This window comes from Tiliqua scincoides, chromosome 5 (genome assembly GCF_035046505.1).
Source record: "Tiliqua scincoides isolate rTilSci1 chromosome 5, rTilSci1.hap2, whole genome shotgun sequence".
NCBI classification, from domain to species: domain Eukaryota; kingdom Metazoa; phylum Chordata; class Lepidosauria; order Squamata; family Scincidae; genus Tiliqua; species Tiliqua scincoides.
The window spans coordinates 86,298,286-86,323,892 of NC_089825.1; the positions used below are offsets into that span (position 1 = coordinate 86,298,286).

A 25,607-nucleotide genomic window follows, 5' to 3' on the forward strand; every position below is an offset into this window, starting at 1 on the left:
CACCTCTGTAACATGTTGGCGGCTCTGATGTTGCAGTGTTGATCTTGGCAAACAAGAAATGCAAAGAGAGAACAAGACAAAAAAAAAAACCCTTAAAAAAATTGGCCTGACTTCTGTGGGCGCTTTCAAGTTACAGACAGCACTCTTTCTTCTTTCAACTTCCCCTAGTTAAGGTGACTTGAAAGCTTCAGTGTTGCCTTACTGACAGAAGCTGGTTTCAACAATTGAAACACTGCTGTTGCCACCAAATGACATAAAAGCCTTGAAGAGGCAAAATCAAATTGGTCGTTGACTAAGCAAATGAGCTTTGCTTCAACTCTTCAACTTGCATTTTTTAAAAAAATGTATTTTTTTCTTGCCTTATAGGGATTTGAACCATCAACCTCTAGCTTTCCATGCCAGCATATGCTCCCTTGAGCTATGTATCTGTTCAGCAATGCAGTATTGCCCTGGAACAGAATGAGACTGGGTATACACATTCAGGTCATAATTCTACATTTCAAGGTAGAACGCGGACTTGATCCATCCACCCTTTTTTAGAGAGGAAGGAAAGGTGTCAAACATGTTAATCACGATCAGTAAAAAAAGTTCCATTTGCAGGAAAGGACTACAAGACCCAGGTTATATTATTTAACTATGTTCTTTAACTATATTATTATTTAACTATATTATTTAGCTATGACATAATATTTAACTATATTATTTAACTATGACATAAGGCCTACTGTGCCCTCTTATTTACACCTGTTAACAGATATTAGCTATGATAACTAAATGGAACGTTCATATACAGTGTCAGTATAACTCTGGATATCAGGTGCTGGGAGCAAAACAGCAGAAAGTCTTTCCCTGTATCCCTATATGTGAACAGATGCAGTTGAGCGACTACTTCATAAACAGAATGCTGGACCTTGGTCTGATGCAGCCAGTTCTAGTGACTTATTACTATATTAGTATTATTACTATAAATCTTCTGCCTGTTTCTACATTATGGGCATAGGGTTCAGTAAGCATCAAGCAGGCAAATTTGCATAAGGTTCTATTCAAGGGGAGGGTAGAATTTTTACACTGGGTGGCGGCTGAAATGACAGGAAGAAGCTAGGTTACATGTAGTTAGGTGATTATTTTTTTTGGGGGGGGAACCCTAATGCCACCCCTGTTAAAACTGCAGTTTGCAGTGGAAGATCAGCACATGGGAAGAGGTGCTTCTTAACCCTTTCCCATTGCACTACTGCATTTGATGAGCATTGCCTCTAAAGTTGTTTTCACCCCCACCAGGAAAAAGGGACAGATAATGAAGAAAAACAATGGGGAGGGGAGGATGACACATAATGAGAAGCAGAACATTTGCATCGTCGTCGTCGTCGTCGTCATAGCACTTTCAAGTGTTCATAATACTGCACATGTGTTATCTTGACAATGTCCTTATAATAACTCTGAAGTAAGAACATAAGAGCTTTGCTGGCCAAGGGCCATCTAGTTCCTATATCTCATGACAGTGGTAAGATCTAAACCAGGGATGTCCTGATTTGCCCTTCAGCCTCTGGGTGCCACTATGCCACACCAGTGGCAGGCACGAGGGGAGAGGACTGAGAAGTCTACTGCTGGTTTTCCACTTCCCCTTGTAGCCTCAGCTGTTACACTATTTTCTAGGATTTGTGCACTAGAATTAAGTATTATAAGATTATTCCAGTGTGAGTTCAACATTTTCTTTTTTTTTTAAACATGCACGAATAATACAAAGCGCTTTCAACTGGCAGCTAACTCACATTTCAATCCTATTTGTGAACCTGACCCACTTTAATGCTACGCATCCCACAGCATCTAGGTTATGGAGAGATGGAGCATGCACATTGACCCTTTGTGGTAGCATATGTGCCACCAGTCACTGTTTCAGCAGCAGCAGCATGCAATCTCATCTTCCCGTTCTGCTGCTCCCACATTTTTTCTAAATCTAGTCCTTTGCTCTCACATGCACCGGATTGAGTAACCTCCGCATTTAAAGGCAAGAGGAGAAAAACAAAACAAAAACAGGAGAAGAAGCAGAGAATCATCTGTATTATGCAAACTATGATATGTGAGGAAGAAATTTGGGGGAGATCCATGATATGTTCCAGTGGGTGGAGAAGTTGGGGCAGAGGGGTACAGGATACACTCCTTTCTTTTTTAGGATGAACAGATGCATCAGATGCTGGGGCTCCCATACTGTTAAGACTTGTGTGTAGAAGTCCAGAGGGAATTTTGACAGATATGATTTGCATAGCAAACATGAGAAAACCTGCACCTGCTGCATTTTCCTCATATTAGGCCAAACTAAATGTGATATAAGAGACTAGGGAACAGGAACTTGGGTGTGCGTGATTTAAATCAGGAAAATGGTGCAGGGAGACAGGGCTAAAGACCCCTCCACAAGTTCTAGAATCTAGCTGATAGATCTCTCATTTCACTTCCAGTTTGGCCCTCTGATCATTCTTAAAGGCACAAAGGACCTGTCTTGTGACGTTTCTAGGGTCAATTCAACAATAGGGCAGAGTAAGATGGCAGGCTTGGGGTACCATAAATAGGCAACAAATTGTCAATTATTTCATATAAGGGTTTGACCTCCATGGGAGGGGAGCGGGATGCAATTTAGATTTTCTGCCTTCGACACCAAATTGATGCCAGCTCTTTTGCACCTGGCCTCCTTATTTGTACACCAATCCCTGACCTTCTCGCTTCTGCCCACAGACTCCTCAGCGAACCACTTCCATGGCAGTCACTGCCACAAGATCAAGCAGTTGGCCACCTCTCCAGGCCAAGCGGACGTATGGAAGCAGGGCTGTACTCAAGCATAGAGGCAAACTAGGTAACGTAACTCCCTGGGGAGCCAACATTTGGTACTAGGGTATTAACCTCCTGGACAAATTGTGTCCTGGTCAAATGCATCCTGGTCGCTGGCATCCCTGGACATTCACATCTAGTTTGGTTATCTGCATCCCACTGTAACAGAACAACAAACTATAACTAGGCAACAAGCCCCATGTTATCTATCTATCTGAACATGAATGTCCAGGATGCAAATGTCCAATACAATGGGACGCATTGAACTGGGACACTGTTGTCTAGGATGCAATGATCACTCAGACATTCCAGGGGTGCCTGGCTCAGCTCTGCAAATGCCTCCAGAGTGAGAGCTGCTGCCTGAATATTTGGAGGAAGCAGTTTGATCACAATAGCAATCAGCTGTCCTCCCAGGTCATGGACACATTGTAAAGGGAAGGAAATAAAGAAGTGGCAGATGTTACATATTAAAAAACAAAACACTATCCCAGGCAACTCTTGGTCATTTGATGTGCTCTTCTTTATGCAGTTTAGCAGACAAGCATTGTGTTTCCCAGCATAGGAGAAGGTGATAGAAACAACATTATAATTTGCCTTAAGATAACACGGGGGAAAAAAATGTTCCTGTGTGGAAATAGCTGTGGCAAGTTCATCCAAAGAGGTGCCTTGCAGAAGGACCATTCATTACCCCTGACATCAGCCAATCTGGCCTAGCAGGCTGACAGCAGTGGCAGTGCTATGGTTCCCCCTGCTCACCAGGCATATACCATTCATGCTGATGCAGAAGACAAGGTCATTGTGGCTCCTTCAGCTGCTCTTTTCCTGGTCCTGCTGTCTGTCCCCTCTTCCCCTGTCTGCTGTGCAGCACATTCAGAGTCCTGCTCACCACAGCAAGTGGGGGAGAGAAGACAACGAAGGCAGGAATAGGTGGGACAAGTCATGGTTGTCTTTTGCAGGAGTATGGAAGGTCTGCATCCAGTGGCAAGAGGATGAGTTGTCTCCATAGAGGTAATGCCTGGAGACTCAGTGGGTACTGCTGCTGAGAGCCTATTGGACCAGGAACTCCCCCAGTTGCACAGTTTCTGGCAGTATCTGTGTGCCTTTCACCCGTACCTGGCCCATCCATGAGGCCTACTGAAGAGGTTGCCTCAGGCAGCAGATTGGTGGGGAGGCACACACCTCTGTCTGCCTATTTGCCTGCACGGCTCCTCCTTCCACTCCCTCGACTGGGGAAAGGAAGAGGGGCAGAGAGGAAGAGGAAATGTGGAGGATTAGAAAGTGCTGAGATAGAACATGGAAGAATGATAGGAGCAGAATCTAGCATATCATTGAGTAAAGGGGACCAGCATTTGGCATGCTGCCTCAGGGATCACATGGTATTGGGCTGGCCCTGCTTCCACCTCCAGGCATGGACACCAAAGGAGCCTTGCTTACATTATCAGTGGTGATAGGGAATGGGTGAGAGGCAAAAAGCCCACTCCAGGCTATTACCAGTTTATCACTTATCCGTGCTTATAGCAGCTTTGGGGGAGCAGAGTACTGATAATCTGTTTAGGGTCATCTCCAGACATCACCCCCTGCTCCCCACAATAGGGTCTTCAATTAGGTTGAGGCTGGAGGGGGAGTCTTGGTCTGGGTCTAGGTTACATATGCACTACACTTGTGCTAGGAGAATCCTTGGAGTTTTGATTAAAGCACACACACTAAAACAGGGATTTTTCAGGCTACTTTAGGGATAGAGGCAGGAGCTAGTCCCCATGCCCACAAGTACGTTTTGCAACTTGCAATTTTGCTATTGTTATTATTATAGATCCTAGGCTACCCAGCTAGATCACTCTCCACCAACAGCTTCCTCAACCATCCATTTGCAACACAGTTCTAGGCATCTAGCTCCACTGTGTTCAATGGGGGTTTACTCCCAGGAAAGCGCGGACAGGACTGGAGCCTTGGTGGACCAAGATTGCCATAAGTAAATGCACTGAAATGAAACAAAGAACCTCACATCTCTTCCCCACTCTCCTACTCATCCAAGTCTGGATAAATATAGAAATCTTCTTTCCTAGCTTGCCTTGTGTCAGCTGCTCTGCAAATCACCCACCAATCATTTGTGTTTCCTCTCCCCCCTGTCCTTTTGGCCCACATCATGTAAAAATACTTTGTTCCATTACCACCATTTACCTTTTGCCAATCTCCCTCTCTTTTCCTGTTTCCACTGCTTTCCTTGGCAGCAGCTACTTTTAGGAGTATACCAGAGCCAACTCACCCGAGGTTGTATTCCAAGCCCGCTGTGTATACAGTACTAAGAAATTGGATAGTCTGACTGCCAGCAGCCAGCACAGATGCAGGAAAGAAGGGCTGCACTCAGACCAGGACCTCTTAGTGTTGTGAACCCAGTGGAATTCTGGGGAACTCTGGGTTCTAGGGCACCTAGAAAGGACTCCTCAAATGGATTGTGACGTTTGACAGGAACGGAAATATCCTACCAGCCCTATTGAAATTGGCACTGTTGTTGGTTCAGCTTTTATTCCAGCAGCCACAGGTTGATTTCTCAAATGTGTGATGCTAGGGTTCAAGAAAGGCCAATTTAAAAAAAAAAAATCCTCCTGGAAATCTTCCATTTGAAACCCAGATCCAGCAGAGGGGGATGTCTGCACATGCTCTTTTCTGATATGATTACCTCTCGTGTTTCAGTTCTTGCTCTAAAGACATATTCCAAGGTTTGTTCAAACTGAGCACTTAACTCTAGCTGAAGGACAAGGCTGTGTGTATGACGAACTGTAAGCTATTATGGTGGAAAGAGGGGCGGCATCAGAGGTTGAGAAGACTAGGCATTGGCCAAGGGCCCAAGTCCATAAAGAGCCCACCTGACTAGAGCAACCTGACCCCTTTGGCACCTGTGACAGTGGCAGAGCCCAATGAGCCACAAGGGAGACAACGGGGGTGCCAAGGGGAGCCCAGTGCAAGGCTTTGTTCCAGGGCCCCTAGCAACCTGGCACCGGCACTGAATGGGGCCCATTGTATATTCCTGCATGTTTCTTTCTGTACAGCAGGTGTTGTGGTCCAAGTGCCAACAGGGTTTGCTGGTTGGTTTATCTTCAACCATGGCTAAGAAAGGGGAAGGCTTAAGCATTATCTTTAGAAACTGCCCAATACTATCCCCCACCACAGGCACCGATGCAGTGTACTGGTGGAGCACCTGCTGACCAGTACACTGACCCATCACAGCCCAATCCTAGGCATGTCTACTCGGAAGTAATTCTCATTAAAGTCAATGGGGCTTACTCCCAGGAAAGTGTGGGTAGGGTTGGGCTACCAGTAGGCTACCCCATCACCTGTGGGTCTGGCGTATGTCCAAGGAGAGAAAAGGGGCCGTTTTGCAGCCAGGAGAAGCTCAGTGAAACTGGCACTTGGTACAGAGAAAGGGAGGGCCCCTATCGGTTTTGCCAGCACTCTTCTATACCATTGTTTAACCCAGTGCTGATACATACACACAGCCTTCTGAAAGGAGATCTACCCACCGGGTAGATGGGGCTCGTCAGCCTGGGAAGGCAGCTCATCTGAGAGAAAGAAAACTCTGATCCCAAACCTCCACTGCCTTGTGGCTACATCCAGTTAAGGAAAAGGCTTCAGGAGTCAACCTCGAGGCAAAATCCGGAGCCGGAGTCCCTGAGGCAGTTCATGGCTGAACACAGTCACGTTCTGGCAACTCCTGCGACGCCGCTGGAACCAACCGTATTGGCCTCTGCCTTTCCATTGGACCATTTCAGCGACGTGGAGAGGGGGGATTTGCTGCATGGGTAACAGCCTATCCTCCATACCTACTTTACCCAGGCTTCGCGTACTGGAGAGGACACTGTTCCAGAGCCACCATTCAGAGCGCGATACCATAGTCTTCCGAGACTGAAGGATGCCAACATGTCTGAAAGGAAACACCCCATTCTTGGGAGCGGCAGCAAGGGAGGGGGCTGGTGCCATGAGGGGGGAGGCTGGGGCGGGCTGCATTCCTACCCAGTGGGCTGCTTCGCCCTTTCCAAGGGGATGAGATGATATGCCGTCACCATTCAACATAGCTACTGCTTGTGTAGCATTACTCAACATTCCTTTAAAAAAAAAATTCTTTCATTTTTTTATTATGTCTAGACCCCATCTGTTGTAGCGAGAAACAAATCTCGTCAGGGTGCTAAATTCTGTCTCCAGTACTCATTTCTCTGTGTACCAGTGCAGAAGACACACTGGTGCTGGTTATGCCCCGCTATACGATTGGATCTGCTTTGGGGTCAGAAAGGCTAAACACTGAAAGAAGAGTTATATAACTCAACAGCAATGATGGCCCCCAACACCATATCAATCTATTTTTTTTACCTTCTTTGGTTTCTCATGGTGAGACACGTGCTTTTCTTGGGCAGGTGACACTGACCGGCTCCTCCTCCCCGCAATGAAAGAACCACCTCCGGAATGGCGTGACGTCTTCTGAGGGCAATCGGGGAAGGTAACAGAAGGAGGATGGAGAGACGGGAAAGGAATGAAAGAAAATAAATAAAGCAGATAGAAAAAACCGTTTCCTCTGTAGGATTCTGACTTTACAACTATGGCGATACAAAGAATGTCAGGCTAGACCACAGACTGGAGCAAATTTAGAAACACTCCCTCATCTCAGATGTCTCCACCTGTGTTCTCTTGCCAAGCAAGACCCATCTCTGGGTCTCTTGAAGCCACTGGAATGTTTTCAGTGGCAGAGCTCAGCAGTGGCATAGTTAAGGCATATTGCACCCAGGGACACAAACATTTTAACACACCCCCCCCCCCCAGTCCTGAATAGGAGATCTGGACTGAATACGGGGTTTGGGGAGCTGATTCAACTCAAAAGCCTCAAAGAGCTCAAAAGCCTTGCTACACTGGCTTGAGATGATGAAGACAGTGGTGTTGCTAGGGGAGCTGTGGGAAGCACAGGCCACACTGGGTGACATGCACGGGTGTGTGTGTGACACCACTACTCACCCAAATTTTTTAAAATCTTGGTATTTTTGAATAATACCATCATGTTATATATCAATCGATGTGTAATTTCATGCGGAATGCAATGAAACAGACCGTGTTGAAATATCTCCATGCTATCAAAGGTTATAGCCAATGGACGAGCAGGTTGGGGTGATGGTACATCACCATTTCCACCACCTGCGGTGTTGCTCTGTCCACTGCATGGGAGTAGGTCCATCATAGAGGTGATGTGCTGGCCTCCCATACCGGGTGCCATGACCCCTAGTAACACCACTGGATGTAGGAGAACTACAATTAGGACTTCCTGCATGAAAAAGAGAAGGAATTAGCAGCTACAGACAGCTGCTTTGAACTTCGGGGAAGTGGTGCACTAAGGGAGACTATTTAACCTTTTACTCAAGGCATACACACACACACACACACACACACACACACACACACACACACACACACACACACACACACTGCTGCTATTAGGGGGGAAAAGAGGAAGGTACAGAAGCTATTTCTACCTCCTTGTTCATCATGCAAGAGACTATGGCCGCAATGCTGTACACGCTTCCCATGGAATAAGACACATTGAATTTAATGGGCCTTACTTTTAAGTAGATACATATAGGATTGTGCTACAAATAGTGTCTTCAAAGGGTGGCAGAATTTATACTGGCAAAAGAGGAAAGAGTATCTCTTCAGGTGCCATCCTCCTAATCTTAAAATCAGCTACCATGCATTTCAAGGGCTCACTACAGGGAGGGGGGAAGACCCTGATCACAAATCTTCATAGTGTCTAGTTTGATCCTCACTTCCAACTAGATATCAGAGCAAGGCTTTTGGGAGTCAAAATGAGGTGACTTCCTCATACTTGGGGTGGCAGAGAGAGAGACAGACAGTCCCAGCCTTTGGGATGTGATCCACTGTCTTTCTCCTGAGAGAATGGAAACTGCACAGCAGAACTCATTCCCAGCTCCTGCTAATTTCAATGGAGCATGTGCAGGAGAACTTCCCGGTGGCTTGTTAATCATGTTAATCGGTGGGTTCCATCTGGGTTTTCTGCCCAGGGCACCAAACTATCTTGGACTGGCCCTGGTAGGAATAGAAGCTTCACCACTGCGCACTTCCGTCAGGGTTCAAACCTAAGCGTGTGTGAACTGGCTGACCTGGATGCCCTTATCTGAATCCCAACGTCTGCGATGAAAGCAATGCCCACTGCACAAGCTCAGATCTACTCTCATCTTTGTTTTCACTTCTTAAATTTCATCACCCTGACGTGAAAACCTGCCCTTCAGAGGCAGAACCCAGGCTCCCGTGGCAGTACCCTGGGAGTGCCTCTTGCTTACTACCTCACTGGACCGTCATGAAGACAAACAAGATAAGGGATTGCAAAAGCAAATTTGCTAACTACTATATAAACATTTATTAATTCTGTGTCCAAAAAAAAGAGAAAAAAAATCAGAATACAACTGTGCTCCTACTATTAAAAAAAGGGAAATTCCTCTGGTTAGGAATGGTCAAACTTTGTTTCAGGTGATGAACAAAGTAGAAGACCATGAATAACATTAAGTCAGGGGGTGGAGGCCTCCAGTTTGACTTGGGGAGGGGGCTGGAGTTATTAGTCATTCAAGGTGGCAGCAGCGATAAGCAGGTCTGACTTCCAAATAGCCTTCACTGGTGTAGAGGTGAGGGTATTGTTCACAGGTGAAACTGCTGTCTGCCTAGGAAGCACTACTAAAGGAGACACACCATCCCAGGGTTTCTGAAGAGAATATTTAAATGTACAATAGAAAATGGCTATTGAAATGCACTGATTCCTTCCAAAGGGTCATAGGAATGCAGTGAATTTTTGTACGATCCTTGGAAGGTATAGTACATCCTTTCTCGGGATATACTAAATGACCAAAGCATTGCAAAGGTTGTTCTCTGTCATCTGTAGCATGTCCCTTTCACCAGTGTTTTTTACCTTAATCCCCCCACCACCACTTCCAAAGGCATCCTGCCTTCTTGGCCTCTCCTGCAACCCAGCACGAAACTAGCACTGCAAAGAGGGCAAAGATTCTTGCATGTAGTCATCTGCGTGAAACTGGCTGCACATGCAAAGATCTGTGGATCGGGGGCAGTGGGTGTGGAATACACACTAATCCAGAGGTTCTCAAACTGGGGTGGCATGATGCCCCAGCTTGAGGAGCTCTGTCTTTGTCCCTTTAAGGGGCAGGGAGGGGGGAATGCAGCAATGTGATCCCCAGGATCACGCTGCTACCAGGGGAAACAGGGGCTTTGTTTTACTTACTGGAAGCAGTAGCAGCCTCCCTGGGGTGCGGGGAGCCCTGCAGAAGCCTCACAGGGCTTCCCAAGCCTCAGAAAATATAAAAATAATTACTGTGACCCACTTCTGGTTCTGTGATCGAAAAACGGAAGTGGCTTGTGATTTTTGTTTTTACATTTTCTGAGGCTTGGGGAGCCCTGCGGAGGCTTCCTCAGGGCTCCCCACACACCTGGGAGGCTGCCGTTGCTTTCAGTAAGTAAAACAAAGCCCATATCACCCCTGGCAGTGGCACAAACCTGGGAATCCTGTCGCTGCATTCCCTTCTCCCCTCAAAGACTTACTGCAGCTCCCAAACTCCCAGAGAGTTTGGGAACTGTAGCACTAATCCCACTGACTAAAATGGTAAAAGAGTACATAAATAATAACAAATCCAATGGTGGCACTAGAATAGATATAGCTGCCTTCTTAAAATCCATATATGGGGAAGGATCATTAGAACAAATCTTCAGCTCATAACAAATCAGGATATGGTGAGGGGCGAATGGGGGAGCAGTCACTTCCACAAATCCAATGAGGACTCAATGAAAATCTTTCCTAGAGGGCACTCAACCCAACCATATGGCTTCATTGGTGAGAGTAGGAGGGTTCTATCTTCCTCACAGCCCCATCTCTCCTTAGAATGTTATGCCCCACTTCCAGGTGTTATGTGCCCCACAGAATAGACCTGTGCCAATGTTTGATAGCCATTGCAATAGATGTGTGCGTATAGCACAATGTTATAGAAAAACCACACAAACACCGTTTTTGGTCCTGGGTGAAGAAAACAGCATCCTGAGAATTGTGGATAATGAGCAGGGAGGGGAAAAGTCCCTCTGCACATGCTCAGAGGTGTCCTCTTATTATTATCGTAGAAGTTCTAGGAGTGAGCTTCGACTCTGAATACTGTACTAGTTTCAGGCCTTAGCTGAAGAAGGGATGGGAGTCAGAAGAGACCCTGACTTGTTATTTGAACATGGCAAATCTTGACTTCTTCTAACCATAGGGCTGGCCCATCCAGCTGAGGGGGTTGAGGGGAGCACTTGCCTCCATCTGCCTACTTACCACCCCTCCCTCCCTGGATGATACAAGGAAAAGGGATTGAGTGGAAGTGCGATGGAAAGTGGTGAACTAAAGCATTGGGTACACTCCACCCCCTTCTTCCTTATCCAATCCAGGGAGTCCAAGGAGCAGAGTGTGGCACATCACTAGGTAAAGGGGCATTTGGTGCGCTGCTCAGGCACTCGGAGGCCTTTGGCTGGTCTTGACCATAGTTCAGGAGCAAGCCAGAATATGAAACTGATATTGAATGCCAGTTACTCGTTCTTCAACTATGGTTAGAACAAACTGTCAGAGAGAGGTGAAGATGGTACTGTACCACTTTGCCAGAGGTGAAACAAGTGTTGTAGGATGTTCACATCGCTTCAAAACCCTGCAGAACCTGTCTGATCAGAGGCAACAGTGGGACAAAAGGGTAGGTTGAGCCCCTGGAAGTGAAACCTGTCTCAAGCCACATCCGAACTCTTTTTAAAATATTGTCTGCCTACAGTCTATTCAAGTTCAAGCACTTTAGGGTTTTATAATGTTATAGGTCAATCAAAGCCAGCTGTTGTCAGTAGTAAGATAAGAATATTACAGTAGCTGTAGCCTTCCCCCGGATGCCACTGGCTATGTCTCATGTTGGCTCTGCAGCTTGATTCATCTGTCATGTTACACTTGACCTGTGAAAAGAGGCCTTCTGTACTTTTGTTGCTATTTTGTTAGTGATCAGCCAAACACACAACACTTTGACTGAGTCAAATCATTGGTCCATCTAGATATGATCCTGGCTGTTCATTTATGTCAGGTGAATTTACTTTCTTGCTCAGTCCACCTCCATCAGACCTGCAGCTGGCAAGTAAACATGAAAAGACTTTCTCTGTTGCAGCACCCAGGCTCTGGACTCCATAAGAATAGCTCCACTGGATCAAGCCAAAGGTCCATCTAGTCCAGCTTCCTGTATCTCACAGTGGCCTACCAGAAGTTTCAGGAAGCACACAAGACAACAAGATCATCCTGGTGCTACCCCTGTGCGCCTTGCATTCTGAGGTAGCCTACTCCTAAAACCAAGAGGCTGCACATACCCATCACAGTTTGTCAGCTGTGATGGACTTTTCTCTGTCCAATCTCCTTTTAAAGGCATCTGGGCCAGATGCCATCACCACCTCCTATGGCAAGGCATTCCACAGACTAATTACATGCTGGGTCAAGAAATATTTTCTTTTGTCTGTTTTAATTCTCCTGACACAAAATTACGCAGGGGATGGATAATGCAGGGGCTAGAGGGATGTTCTTTTCCCTCTCACACAACACAACCAGGGGACATCCACTAAAATTTAGTATGTCTCAATCATGTCTCCCCCTCAGGCACCTTTTTTCTAGAATAGATCAAAGAGCCCCAAACACTGTAGCCTTCCCTCATAAGAGAAGTGCCCCAACCCAGTAAGCATTGTGGTTGTTATCTTCTGCACCTTTTCTAATTCCACTATGTCCTTTTTGAGATGCGGTGACCAGAACCGGACACAATACTCCAGATATGGCCTTACCATCAATTTGTACAATGGCATTACAATATTGGCTATTTTATCCTCAATCCCTTTTTAAATTATTATCCCTAGCATAGAATTGACCTTCTTCACCACCGCCGCAAATTGGCTTGGCACTTTCATCAAGCTGTCCACCAGCACCCCAAGATCTCTCTCCTGATCTGCCACAGACAGCTCAGAACCCATTTTCTATATGGGAAATTCCTGTCCCAGGAGTTCCACCTTCACCCCCTCTGACACTGTACTGATATCAGCAAAAAAACATTTTTCTTGGGGGGGGGGGGAGGGCTTTGACCTGACTGTGGTTTGAATTTATTATGCCCATGTATCCTATTACTGCTGATGTTAATAGCCTTATGTGTTTGTATTTTCCCAATTTGTTTGAAACTGCTTTACTTATTAACTGCCTTAGGTGTTCCAAAATGAGAAGAAGGGATACACAGTTCCAAAATAAATACAGTGGACCCTCTTTATCAAAATTTCACTCAATGCAGGTGCCAAGACTGCATCTGGGCCTCAAGGACCTCCCGTTTGTGCCTTCCATTCACGTCCAGGAGGTATTCTGAGGAATGGGGAGGTTGCACCAGACCTCCCTGCACCTCTGAAGGTCTCTCAAATGCTTTGGAAAGGCGCTTCTGGTTTTTCGGCAAACTGGAAGTGCCTTTCTGAAGTATCCAGGAGGTCTTTTGAGGCAAGGGGAGGTCATGCCTAAGCCTCCCCGCACCTCAGCAGCTGGCTGGTTTGAAGAGGCATTTCTGGTTGCCAGGATGCCTGCCCCTGCGGATTTAATTTTCCACAGAATTTGGAATCTGCAGGAGGTCCAGGAACAGCCCATACAGGGCCCAATCCTATTCAATTTTTCAGCACCTGTGCAGACACAATGCAACCCCAAGGTAAGGTAACACATATTCCCATACCTTAAGGAAGCCTCTGTGACTGTTGCCCCACCACAAGATGCAGTGCATGCCCCATTGGCACAGTTGCACTGGCACTGGAAAATTGGAAAGGATTGGGCCCACAGTCTACTCTGATCAACACTGCCTCTTCCTGACCTACCTCTTTCCAGCTGGAGATTTCAGGGTTTAAAACTGGAACCTTTTACAAGTAGAGTGTGTGGTTTATCATGGTATGGTCACTCTCCTATGTTGACCTTGATATAAAGTTCAAACACCTTTTTTTGTTATATCTTAGCACCTGAACTGTGCACCTGTCCTCCAAGCACCTCCTGGCACACTTGGGCCATCTTCTAATGATCTTGCTCCATGTCTCACCCTTTAGTGAGGCTCAACTAATGGGAGTGAGGCTTTTTCAACAGCTGTGCTCAAACTGTGGAATTCCTTGTCCCAGGAGGCCTGAATGGTCCAGGCATTTGTGTCTTTAAAGGATTCGTGGGGACCTATCTCTTCTAGCTGGCTTTTGTTTTATAATTTGCTGCTCCTGTTTTTAGCGTTCATTGTGTTTGTGTTTCACCGCTGTGCTGTTTTAAATTGTTATAAGTTGCAATTGTTTTAAACTGATTCATTGTTTTAATGTTGCAGGCTGCCCATCTGGCTTTTGCGGGGGCGGAAGGGAGGGACCAAAACTTTAAAAAATAAATGCAATGATAACAAGATAACAGTGACTCACCATTTTATTGAAATGGTACTTGCAGTAGCCACAGTATTTCACATTGTCCACTTCTAAGACTTCCTCTTCGCACAAGAGCCCGGCCATCTGTGCACTGAAATATGGAAAGAAGTTGAACATGAGCAGAACTCTGGACCTCAAAGACGTTAAGAGGCTAACAGGGACTATAAACAACCATGTTAATCTCTGCCCAGCACGCACTGAAGTCTTTTCCTAAACCTGCCCTTCTGTGAGCTTTTCAGAATGACAAAACTAACATAATCACAGAAATCACGTATACCAAATCCCTGTTCAACATGATGATGGCAGATCTATCAGTCCTGTAGCACTTACCAAACCAACAGCTAACTGAGATGACTCATAAAGGCGAGCATGCAGACTGCTAAGGCCAAGCTAGCTATTCAGCAGTAGACCCTAGCCTGGAAACCTGCTTCTCTCCCAAACATCTAAAAAGCAGCAAAGGGAGAAATATAATTTGTAGAAAAGAGGCTATAGGCAACAAAGGGATGTTTAACTTTTCCTTCCACTTCTTACTACTCCCCTTTCCCAGCTGCTTTTTCCCAGGTGGAGTCCCCAGATATATGTTAGCCTCAGTAAGAAAAGCAAATGGGGAAAGGGAGAAGTGGTGCACCAAGGAGGGCTCAGCATTCTTCCTCTGTTCACAGCTTCTCTTCTCAAAATTGCACCCTCCTGTCACTGCAAATTAGACTTTTCTGAATATCCAGTTTCAGCATTGGCGAATTCCATGTTAGGAACTACCAGTAAAGGGACTGAAAAGAAATGGCCAATGTCGTAATGCAAATATATATGGTACAGCACGTTTGGGGCTGGCTCAACCATAGAGGCAAAACAGGAAACCATTGGGAGTGTCAACATTCCTAGGGTGCCTGTCCCAGTGATGCAAATATTTTGAGGGGAAGAGCCACTTCCTGTGCTTTTGAAGGGGATGCACAAAACAGCTCAACAGCTCATGGGGTGACTCACTATTCCAGAGAACACCACCAAAAAACATCTGACCAGCTGCCCAGGACAGCTGTTGTAAAGTGGGTGGGTTGGCAAGCTTCAGTCTCGAAAGACTATGGTATAAGCCTACAGCACCCGGTATTCCAAGGTGGTCTCCCATCCAAGTACTAACCAGGCCTGACCCTGCTAAGCTTCCAAGATCAGACGAGATTGGGCATGTGCAGGGGGACAAAGTAAAGAGGGACATATATGAAAACGAGAAATTTGTTTTGCAACAAACTCTCAGTCACTAAACATGCTGCTCAGCTTATGCAAAGATGGGGATGGGCAACATTTTAGTTCACCTAATGAAGCAAAACAGCTTGAGGTGCTCCTGCCCACCTTTGGAATAGTTATGTATATTTCTAGTTACCCAACCTCAAAAAAGGATGTCACATAGCTGGAAGGAATACTGAAAAGGCAACCAAAAATATTAAGCAGGTTGGAACCCCTGTCTAATGAGGAAAGACTAAAGTCAGAGGCTAAAATGATCGTGGTGACGAAACTGTACTAGGTGTTTACTCGGAAAACCGGAAGTGCCTTTCCGACACCTCTGGGGGTTTCTGTGTTCCAGAGAGGCAGCGTGTGGCCTCCCCAGGCCTCAGAAAGCCTCTTGGACGTGAACAGAATGCACTCCAGGTGACATCTGGGAGGTCAGGTGAAGCCCTCCAGCACTGGTTTGGAACCAGCACTGAGTAAAATCCATGGGTTCCAAATTCACGGAAAAAGAAGGTCCACCTGTAATTGACTATTGGTAGAAGTGTTTGAAAATGCTATTATTTACCTTAGAAGTAAGCTCATTGTGTTCATTGAGACAGAGCCCAATCCTAGGCATGTCTACTCAGAAGTAAATCCCAATTATAATCAATGGGGTTTGCTCCCAGGCAAGTGCGAATAGGATTGTAGCATTAGGCTGTAATCCTATCTTAGTCACCAGAAACAAACAACTCTATTGGCATTAATGGACACCCCTTTCCCCATGAGTCTGTTAAATTGAAGATTTACTGTACAGTCTAAGAAGCTCCTCATGAAAACTCTCTCAAATGTGCAGGCCTTGGTTGGTTGGCAACCTTCAGTCTCGAAAGAGTATGGTATAAGCCTACAGCACCTGGTATTTCCAGGCGGTCTCCCATCCAAGTACTAACCAGGCCTGACCCTGCTAAGCTTCCAAGATCAGATGAGATCGGGCATGTGCAGGGTAATAGTTGCAGGCCTTATCTCACAGTGTTGAATCCAAATTCATAAAAGCAGTGCACTTGGAAAGAGGGAGAGGGAAAGAAATGACTGTGAGAGAAACAACTGCAACAGCATTACGGGCTCACCAGGTGACATGGAAAGCTTGCCGACAGCCATGCCGGTTGCAAGTCATACAGGCTCCAGAGGCTGCTTTGCTCTCCCGGCCTTGCTCTTCACAGATATAGCAAGTCTGCAACAAAAAGGCACAACTTGTGTACTAGATACGTGATGCCCAGTGACAGTCCCCTTGTGCAAACACAAAAACATGCACCTGGCAATTTTGTGTATGTGACATTGGCTTGTAAAATATTTCTTTACCCAGCATGTAATTCATCTGTGAAACTTCTTGCCACAGGCTGTGGTGATGGCACCTGTCCTAGATACCTTTAAAAGGAGATTGGACAGTTTTGTGGAGGGAAAGTCCATCATAGGCCATGATTGGTATGTGCAATCTCCTGGTTTTACAAGTAGGCTACCTCAGAATGCCAGGTGCAAGGGAGAGGCAACAGGATACAGGTATCTTGTTGCTTTGTGTGCTCCCTGAGGCATCTGTGGGCTACAGTGAGATGCAGAAAGCTGGACTAGATGGGCCTTTGGCCTGATCCAGCAGGGCTCTTCTTATTTAAGTACATGAATAAAGCATCCACTGTGAGAGTTCAGGAAAATGAGGAGAGAAGCCATGGCAATAATCCAAACGGTACCAGGGTCTCCTTTACCTTGTTGAACCGCTCATGGGGCACGTACTGAAGGACAATTGGCTCCATGGTGAGGACATTTGCGAACTGCACCTCAGGGATGTACAGAGCACAGACAACATGAGCCCAGCCTGTGTGACGGACAAAGCAATAATCATAAAGTTACAGAGAAGTTGAAAGCCAGTCAACAAATAATAATTAGCTTCAGGATTGCAAGATTTTTTAAAATTCCACTAATGTCCCCCCTTTCTTCCATGCTGGAATTCAAGGCAGCATATGTGGGATTCCCAGGAGGTCACCCATCCAGGCACTGACCAGACCTGGACTTGCTTAGTATTAGGAACGCAGTCGCAACACATGCCTGTCAGACCATGCCTTTTTGTAATCTAGGTCTCCCTGAGGCAATCAACATGTATATTTCGGATTGCGGATGGGGGCTCACATAACTGAATGCTCCTCCACTAGGAAAAACGTTCCTAAGTTTCTGTGTGGAGGGACTTTAGGCACAGCACAGACCAAAGTTTACTACCTCACTGAAAACAGACTAGTCTTGTGCCTCTCATTCTCTCAAGCTTAGTGTCCTCTAACCCTGTTTCCCAACCCAGAATGCACCCATTACCAACTGCCCATACTGCCTTAATAGTCAAAAGCTTCTGCAAGGGAAAGATGACTCATTTCGCAGCAGGAGATTGAACACTTCCAGTTTTTAGTCGTCCTTTCTCAGTCTCAGTCTACCTTTTTTGTATGTTTATGGCCAGTGGGCACTGCTGCCTGATGTCTTGGGTCATCTGGCCAGGAACTGGTTTTAGGCTGCAATCCTGTACATGCTTACTTTGAAATAAGCCCCACTGAATGCACTTCTGAGCAAACATGGATAGGGTTGTGCTATTATTTTCATGGCCAGGGCCAGTACTTTAAGGAGTTGGGCCCTTCACCTATCAAGGTGAAGTCTATAGAAAATGCGCATAGAAAATAAAACGTTGAGGACTAAAGTTACAATTTCATTTTCTATGCGCATTTTTTGTGTACATGAAAATTAATCATGCAGAGGAATGTTCTGTTATGAGTAATCCCACACACCTGCAGACTGAAATGGTACAGTCCAGATACAGGCGTACCACTTTATCTGCTATGGAAGCTTTTGCCCCTAATAAAAATATTACGCAGGGGAGGTTGTGATTTGGATCAAAACTGCAGAAGGGGGCAGGGTGCTAAAGCCCACTATTGCCCTCCCCCACTCTGCCAATGCTGTGGTTTCGTTCCATTTCAGAAGACCTTCCACGTTGCTTTGTTTTCTAAGAAAAGCAAGCGGAGAAGCACATGGATTCTCGGTATCTAAGGTGGCCCTCAGAAGCACCCCAAACGTAGAGGTGCAGGTCTTGCCTGACTGGACTGCCAAATGGGGCTGCTTTTCCAGTTCTGCTCACCTCCATTATCTGTCCGCTTCAGCGCTCCATCTTTATGGGGGCAGAGCTCACACCTCTGCAAATCCAAGAGAAAGAGTCACGGTTAGAACCCACATTGCACTTGTATTTGAGACCAGCTACTACAAGCTTTGGGGGGGGGATATAGGATGAAAAACACAGGCAGCTTAAGGAAAATACTCACAGTATGGCAGCTACAGAATCTAGGCATTCTATATAAATTAGTAATAGCAGGAACATCAACAGAGAAGCCCTGCATCTCCAAGAACATGGCACTCTGCACCTGTACTATGCACTGTGGAGGCTGAAGCTCCCTGCAGGGTTAGTTGCTGAGCAGCCTCTGCTGCAGCTTTTCACTGAACTCCTTTCCCTTCAAGAGTTGCCCTCTTGCCCCTCAAACCAGATACCTCCTTGCTGCTGCAGATAGTTGGGCTTCTAGCTAAAAGGGTAGTTCTTGGAGAGGATCAGAAATTCTATTTATCTTCCACATTTTTATACCGCCCTTCCTCCAAGGAGCAGCTCAGGGTGGTGCACGCGGCTCCTCCCCTCCTTTTGTCCTCACAACAACCCTGTGAGGTGGGTCAGTCTGAGAGGCAGTGACAGGCCCAAAGTCACTCAGGAAGCTTCATGGCTAGGTGGGGATTTGAATGTGGATCTTGCGGGTCTACATCGAACTCCCAAAACGCTACACTGTCCTGGTTCCATGAACCCATTCAATCTGAATTGTGGGGCAGGCCAACTCACCCCTTTTTTGGCCACTGTCCCCTAACGTTTGCAATGTGCCCTTATGAAAACCGCCCATGTGTATCACCAAAAAATCTGCTACGGTACACTGGGATCACCGCCAGCTACTGTATGTAACAGAAAAAGGGGCGACAGCAATGTTTGGGAAAGAGGCAGGTGTCGGAGGCTTGGTTTGGTGGGCTGCCTCTTGAGGATTAGGTATTCAGGCCAAGCTCGGCAAGGATGAGCTTGTAACTCCAAGAGACAGAAGAAGCAAAGGAGCAGGGATGGGGGGGTAGGGGTGGCAGGTGGCTTTTACATCAGGAAATTAGCACTTGAAAAGGTCCCTCCTTCCCCCCTGGATCAAAGTGGCTCTCCCATCACACTATTAGCAAGCCTCTGATCATTACAGGAAGGGTTAAACAGCTCTACCAGCCCACCCACCCAACCCCTGGAAGACTTTCATGCTCTCGCTCTAACATGACTGTTAAAGCCTTCACATGATTTCTCTCCCCTCCCTCCCCGTGCCATTCCCACAAGTTGCCCTCCAGCCAGTCCGTCTCAAAGGGCTCGCCAGACAATTCCTTTACAAAGCAAAGGGGGCTTTAGCATTTCCTCCATCTAATGGAGCGCAGAATCCCTGAGGGGCTTTGAGAAAGCAACGGAGAATGAGAATGAGCACGGCACCATTCCTAAAAGGAGGAGCCCGGCGCATATTTTATTTCAGAGATATTTTAATCTCAGAAATTTGGGGTCCAGCCGTGGTTATGGGGGTTGAGCATTCAGCACATGCTCAGAGGCCTGTATTACTGCTGCCTCTGTTTATTACACAGCTCTCAGCTCTGGCCGGGAAAATGAGTGGTGGGACTGAGCCTTGGCACAAATTGAACTCTGTGCTTAGTTTTCACTAGAGCTTGGCCCCAGAAACTATTGTCAATGCGTAAGCAAAGAAAGTTGTGGACACAGATTCATTTGTGCCGATATACGGCCAACTTTCCCAGACCAATGCGGCTGCAATGCAGCCCCAAGGTTTGGGAATAAAAGTTCCCTTACTCTGAGGAGGCCTCCATGACTGCCCCACCACCATAGAATACAGCACGCACCCTTTTAGCATGGCTGCATCAGCTCTGGGAAGTTGGTTAGGATTGGGCTTATGATCAGCTTGTGCTTGGAGGTTCATGGAGCATGAAGCTGTTGCAGCTTTGAGATTCTGTGGGGATGAATTAAGGTTGCAGTGGGCCTAGCACTGCCTGGGTGACTGCTCTGCACCTCTCCATTTCCACCCCATATAGTAAAATGTGCTCAGACCATTGTGAAAACAGCATTTTTCATATGATCAGCTGACATTGCCAACACCCTCACCTCCAAAGAAGTTTGACAATCACTTATGAATCTTCACTTGAGCACCAGCACTTGAGTACAGAATGCCTTCACCTCTGTGTGAATAGCATGTGTGAATAGCATGTGTGTTTAAATCTGGTGCTTTTCTCTAGGAAGTACCCAGCAGCAATGATCAGGAAAGGATCAATGATCAGGAAAGGATTCAACCTATGTACGCCATTTTGTTTTTTACAACTGGTAAGAGACAGATGTATTTTATATTCTGACGCAAAGAACACTCACTTGGGAGTAAGTCTCATTGAAGGCATTAGGGCCAACTTCTAACTAAACATGCACTGGATCAGGCTACAAGTATCATAACACTTTTAACAGTGGTCACCTCAGATGCTTCAGCCAAATTGCTTCAGGGCCCAGTCCTGTCCAATATTCCAGTGCCAATGCAGCCCCCAGGTAAAGAAACAAATGTTCCCTTACCTTGAGGAGGCCTTAGTGACTGCCCTCCTCCCACCACAGGATGTAGCACACGCTCTGTTGGGCATGGCTGCATCAGGGCTGGAAGGTTGGATAGGATTGAACCTTTAAAAAGCTACATGCCTTGAAAATCTCTGTGGATCAGCTCTCAGCCTTGCTCCTTCTTCTGTGCTTCTGGAAAGCTTTGTTGTAATGTATGTGCACTTTTAAATAAACCCAAAAACATTTGACAACCAGCTGCAGAAGTTTTACCTAGACACTTGAGTTCTGGGGCCAAGCACTGGATTAAATTAAGCCCAGGACATTTTAAAACCAGTTGCAGGGGGTGGTATGTATGTTGGTAGTCCCACAGGCACTAGCCAATAGACACCCACTACACTGGGCTTTTCCCCAGTGTGTAGAACTTGCAGAACCATCTTTCGCAGAGCTTGTTCCAGAATATATAAACTTGTTTCCAAGGCAGCAAAAGTGCTTTCAAAACCTCTCCATTACATGTAAAATGTTACATCTGTCTTCATCTTAAAAAGGTGCTCCAGTTCTGGAAGGGCTATCCTGCTCTTTGCACCACTCAGAGCAACAGGAAAAAAAATATTATGGAAGTAAACATGGACAAAGACCTGGAATGCTGGAAAGGCGGTAATGATTTTGTTCTGCAGTCAAACCAAATGAAAGACTCCTAGAAGACTCTAGGAGGGCACCAGGATGCTGGTCTTTTGCTGTCTTGTGTGCTTCCTAGTGGGCTGCTGTGAGATACAGGAAGCTGCACTAGATGGGCCTATGGCCTGATCCAGCGGGGCTGTTCTCATGTTCTTATAAGAATGACAGCTTATAACCCAAATACAAAAACTAGAAGATTAATTTCAGAGGGTTTATTGATGAATTACTGATTAGTGTTTGTTATGTGACAGATTATAAAGGTGTATATAAGGGCGTGTACAACTGAACTTGCAAATCAGGATTCACTCTGTGTATTTCTCCCATAGATCAAGCCTGGCTTCCCTCTGCCTTTGTCAATATTTGTCTGGCTCACAAATCAAACACTGATTCAGTACCATCTCTCCCTTCCTACTGTGCTATCCAGCTTTATCTTATTTTTAACACACTTCATGTCCATTTATTCAATTAAAGGACATTCATGCCCCTCCCCCCTTTTCTTTTTGCCCCCAATGAGACTCATTGTGAAAATGTTGAAAAACAGCTTTGAGAAGCAGAGCAGGAAGAGGGATGATTGACGTCCCTGGTTTGCAGCCAATCGGCACAGCACACAGCCAGCTTCTGCTGCAAATGCACAGAATCAATTTCCCGTGATCTGTGAGAGACACTCGCACATCTGAACAAAACATGTTCACATCTGACCAAAAATCTGAACACAACTGAACATGTTCACATCTGAACAAAACATGGAGTGCAATTTCCCCAGTGGGCTCCCTGCCCAAATTTACATCTGGGCACACCCTCCATCAGAAAGAGCTCTCAGTTTTGCAATTGTCTGAAACAGAAGTGCTGTGAATTTGATAAGAAGTCAATGGAGGTCTTGGCAAAGTTTGAAAAGCGAAGAAAAAAACCTTCTCCCCAAGTTCAAAGCAATGAAGAGCATGCAAAAAAACAGCCAAGACAACCACACACCAGATTGGCAGCGTTCTGCAAAAATCGACGTCAGTCGGACCAACATTGCGAGGATGCTATGAAACACTTCCTTTCTAACCTAGACAGACCCACATTCTCACAGAATGGAACACAAGATCTTTTTGCTAGGAGATAAACTGAACACAATGAACAAAAACTCCCAGAGACTGAAAAAGTGCAAGATAGCCCTTGGGTTCATGCAAGGGTGCCCAAACCCCAGCCTGGGGGCCACTTGTGGCCCTCGGGGGCTCCCAATCAGGCCCATGGGGAGACCCCAGTCTCCAATCAGCCTCTGGCCCTCCAGAGACTTTCTGGAGCCCATGCTGGCCCAACGCAATTGCTCTCAGCATGTAGACGCCTGTTCAACCTCTCGCCTGAGCTGTAGGATAAGGGCTCCCTCCACTACTTGCTGTTTAACGTCTATGATGCAGCAGTGTCAGTGAAGGAAAGGCTGGCCTTGCTTTGTGCAAGGCCTTTTATATGCCTTGAACTACTGCAAGACCTTCATTCATTCATATAAGTTCCATCTCTAATAAATTCATTTATGTAAATTTATTCAAATTTTAAATGTAAATTAATTCTTTTTTCCCAGCCCCTGACACAGTGTCAGAGAGATGATGTGGCCCTCCTGCCAAAATGTTTGGACACTCCTGGGTTAGTGGAATGAGGCAGCTTCCACAACTGGAGAAACAGCCATTCAGGTGGCCATGTTGCCACTCGGGCACAAGCTTTGCCAACACCGCACAACCTGCTCCCCCAAAACAGACTGCCTCTAGGGCAACTTCTCATTTAACTCTTCGCCAGCAAAGTTTCTTCAATGATGTGCAGTGGGGGGGGTGATGGTTCAGTCACGCTACTTAGTCATGCGACACACCAGACGGAGCTAATCTCTCCTTCCTAAGAAGAAAATTGGGCAGCGGGAGGAGTGCGCGCTCTGTGATTTGCGGGCTGCATCAGAAACCTTACTCTTCTGAGTCGAGGGGCAACATTGGACTTTGAGGAACCAGAGGAATGTGTCATTCAGGGATGGAGGGAGAGAACCGCCAAGTGACCAGAAGAAATTGGACACGGTCCACACCTTTCAGCTTCGCAGTTTTACCCTTTCTGCCGAATCGTCCCCATGCCTCATATCATGCTGATGCACTTTTTCATAGGAGGGGGGTCAGGGCCTTCAACAGGGAGGAGAGGTGGGGAAGGTGGTTTCCATCAAGAAGCTTTCATAGCTTCTGCAGTCACTATGTTCTGGATGCAACCCAATAATAATAATAATAATAACAATAACTTTATTTCTACCCTGCCTTTCTCCCCGAAGGGACTCAAGGCGGCTTACAACATATTAAAAACAATTTAAAAACAAATAAAAACATATTAACACATACTAAAAACAGCAGTCAGAGTAAAAATAGGTAAAAAGAGCATAGAGCAGCAGCAAGTCATAAAAGAATCAGGCCTGTAAAAAATATTAAAAGATGTTAAAAAGATGTTAAAAGGCCAAGAACTCAGAAGGCCTGTTTAAACAGAAGGGTCTTAAGGCCTTGCCGAAAGGTCTCAAGAGAGGGAGCCATTCTTAAGTCAAGGGGAAGGGAGTTCCATAGCGTTGGTGCCACTACTGAGAAGGCCCTATTTCTTGCAGCCGCCCCAAGTACCTCCCTAGGCGGCAGCACTTGTAAAAAGGCCTTCTCTGATGACCTGAGAGGGCGAGCCGGATTGTATGGGAGCAGGCGATCTCTAAGATACCCTGGTCCAGAGCAGTATAGGGCTTTAAAGGTCAATACCAGCACCTTGAATTGGGCCCGGAAACGAATGGGCAGCCAGTGCAGCCGCTGGAGAAGCGGACTGACAGGGTCGAACCGCCTACCTCCAGTAACCACGCGGGCCGCCGCATTCTGCACTAGTTGCAGTTTCCGAACCATCTTCAAGGGCAGCCCCACATAGAGCGCGTTACAGTAATCTAATCTCGATGTCACCGAGGCATGGATCACCGTGGCCAGGTCTGCACGATCCAAGTACGGCCGCAGCTGGTGCACCAGCCGAAGCTGAGCGAAGGCCCCCCTTGCCACAGCCGCCACCTGGGAATCCAGGAGCAGCTGCGAGTCCAGGTGGACCCCCAAGCTGCGGACCTGCTCCTTCAGAGGGAGTGCAACCCCATTCAGCGCTCCTGTGTTTTCCCTGTCCAAAAAGTACCCAGGAGATCTCAATCAGGTCTCTGGTGCAAGGGGAGAGCCAGTTCGACCCTTTGCCCTGTGTCCATTCCCCCATGCAAATCTCTCCCCAAGCTGCTACTCCCCACAGAGGAGAAAAACATATAGACATGATTCAAGCAGACACTTATAACATGAGCCATAAACAGTGCTTCATACAGGAAAAAAATGCACGATAACAAGTATCAATAATTCTGCGAAGAAAATATTACACATTCAAAATGAAAAGGGGATCAAATTGCTTCCTTAAAAAAAATTTTTTTTTTAAAGTGTAAGGCTTAGAGCCGAAGCCTATTCTCCCTCCCCCACCACTGCAGTGGCACCAAAAACAAGCTCACCGAATTGCAGGGGGTGGATCAGGAAGTTTTGGAGGGAAAAGGGGAATTATTTCCTCAGTAAGCCTCCTGCTCCTCAATGGGTCTCCTCAGGCCTGCATCAGCTCTGTAGCTGGCACAAACCCAAGGGGAAGAAAAGAGTGGGGAGACTGCAAAAAAGAAGGGATAGGATCCAGCATGCACCATTGAAGTCGGACCACCACCTCCTGCCACCTCCCCTCCTTCCTC

The 25,607-nt window shown here is 46.4% G+C and overlaps 1 protein-coding gene and 1 pseudogene across 3 annotated transcripts in view; both read right to left on the bottom strand.

The window, feature by feature from the left end:
- MLLT6 (MLLT6, PHD finger containing) overlaps positions 1-25,607 on the bottom strand; it is a 111,016-nt gene that overhangs the window by 68,729 nt on the left and 16,680 nt on the right. For 2 of the 3 annotated variants that reach the window (XM_066627168.1, XM_066627165.1), the window contains exons 3-7: positions 18,686-18,740; positions 17,280-17,389; positions 16,650-16,753; positions 14,326-14,419; positions 7,183-7,290 (exon numbers count right to left, since the gene is read on the bottom strand). In XM_066627168.1, the coding sequence (XP_066483265.1) occupies positions 7,183-7,290; positions 14,326-14,419; positions 16,650-16,753; positions 17,280-17,389; positions 18,686-18,740 (471 nt within the window). The remainder of the gene's footprint in view (positions 1-7,182; positions 7,291-14,325; positions 14,420-16,649; positions 16,754-17,279; positions 17,390-18,685; positions 18,741-25,607) is intronic. The other variant, XM_066627167.1, reaches the window with a different exon arrangement.
- Positions 16,424-16,540, bottom strand: LOC136654693 (5S ribosomal RNA; annotated as a pseudogene).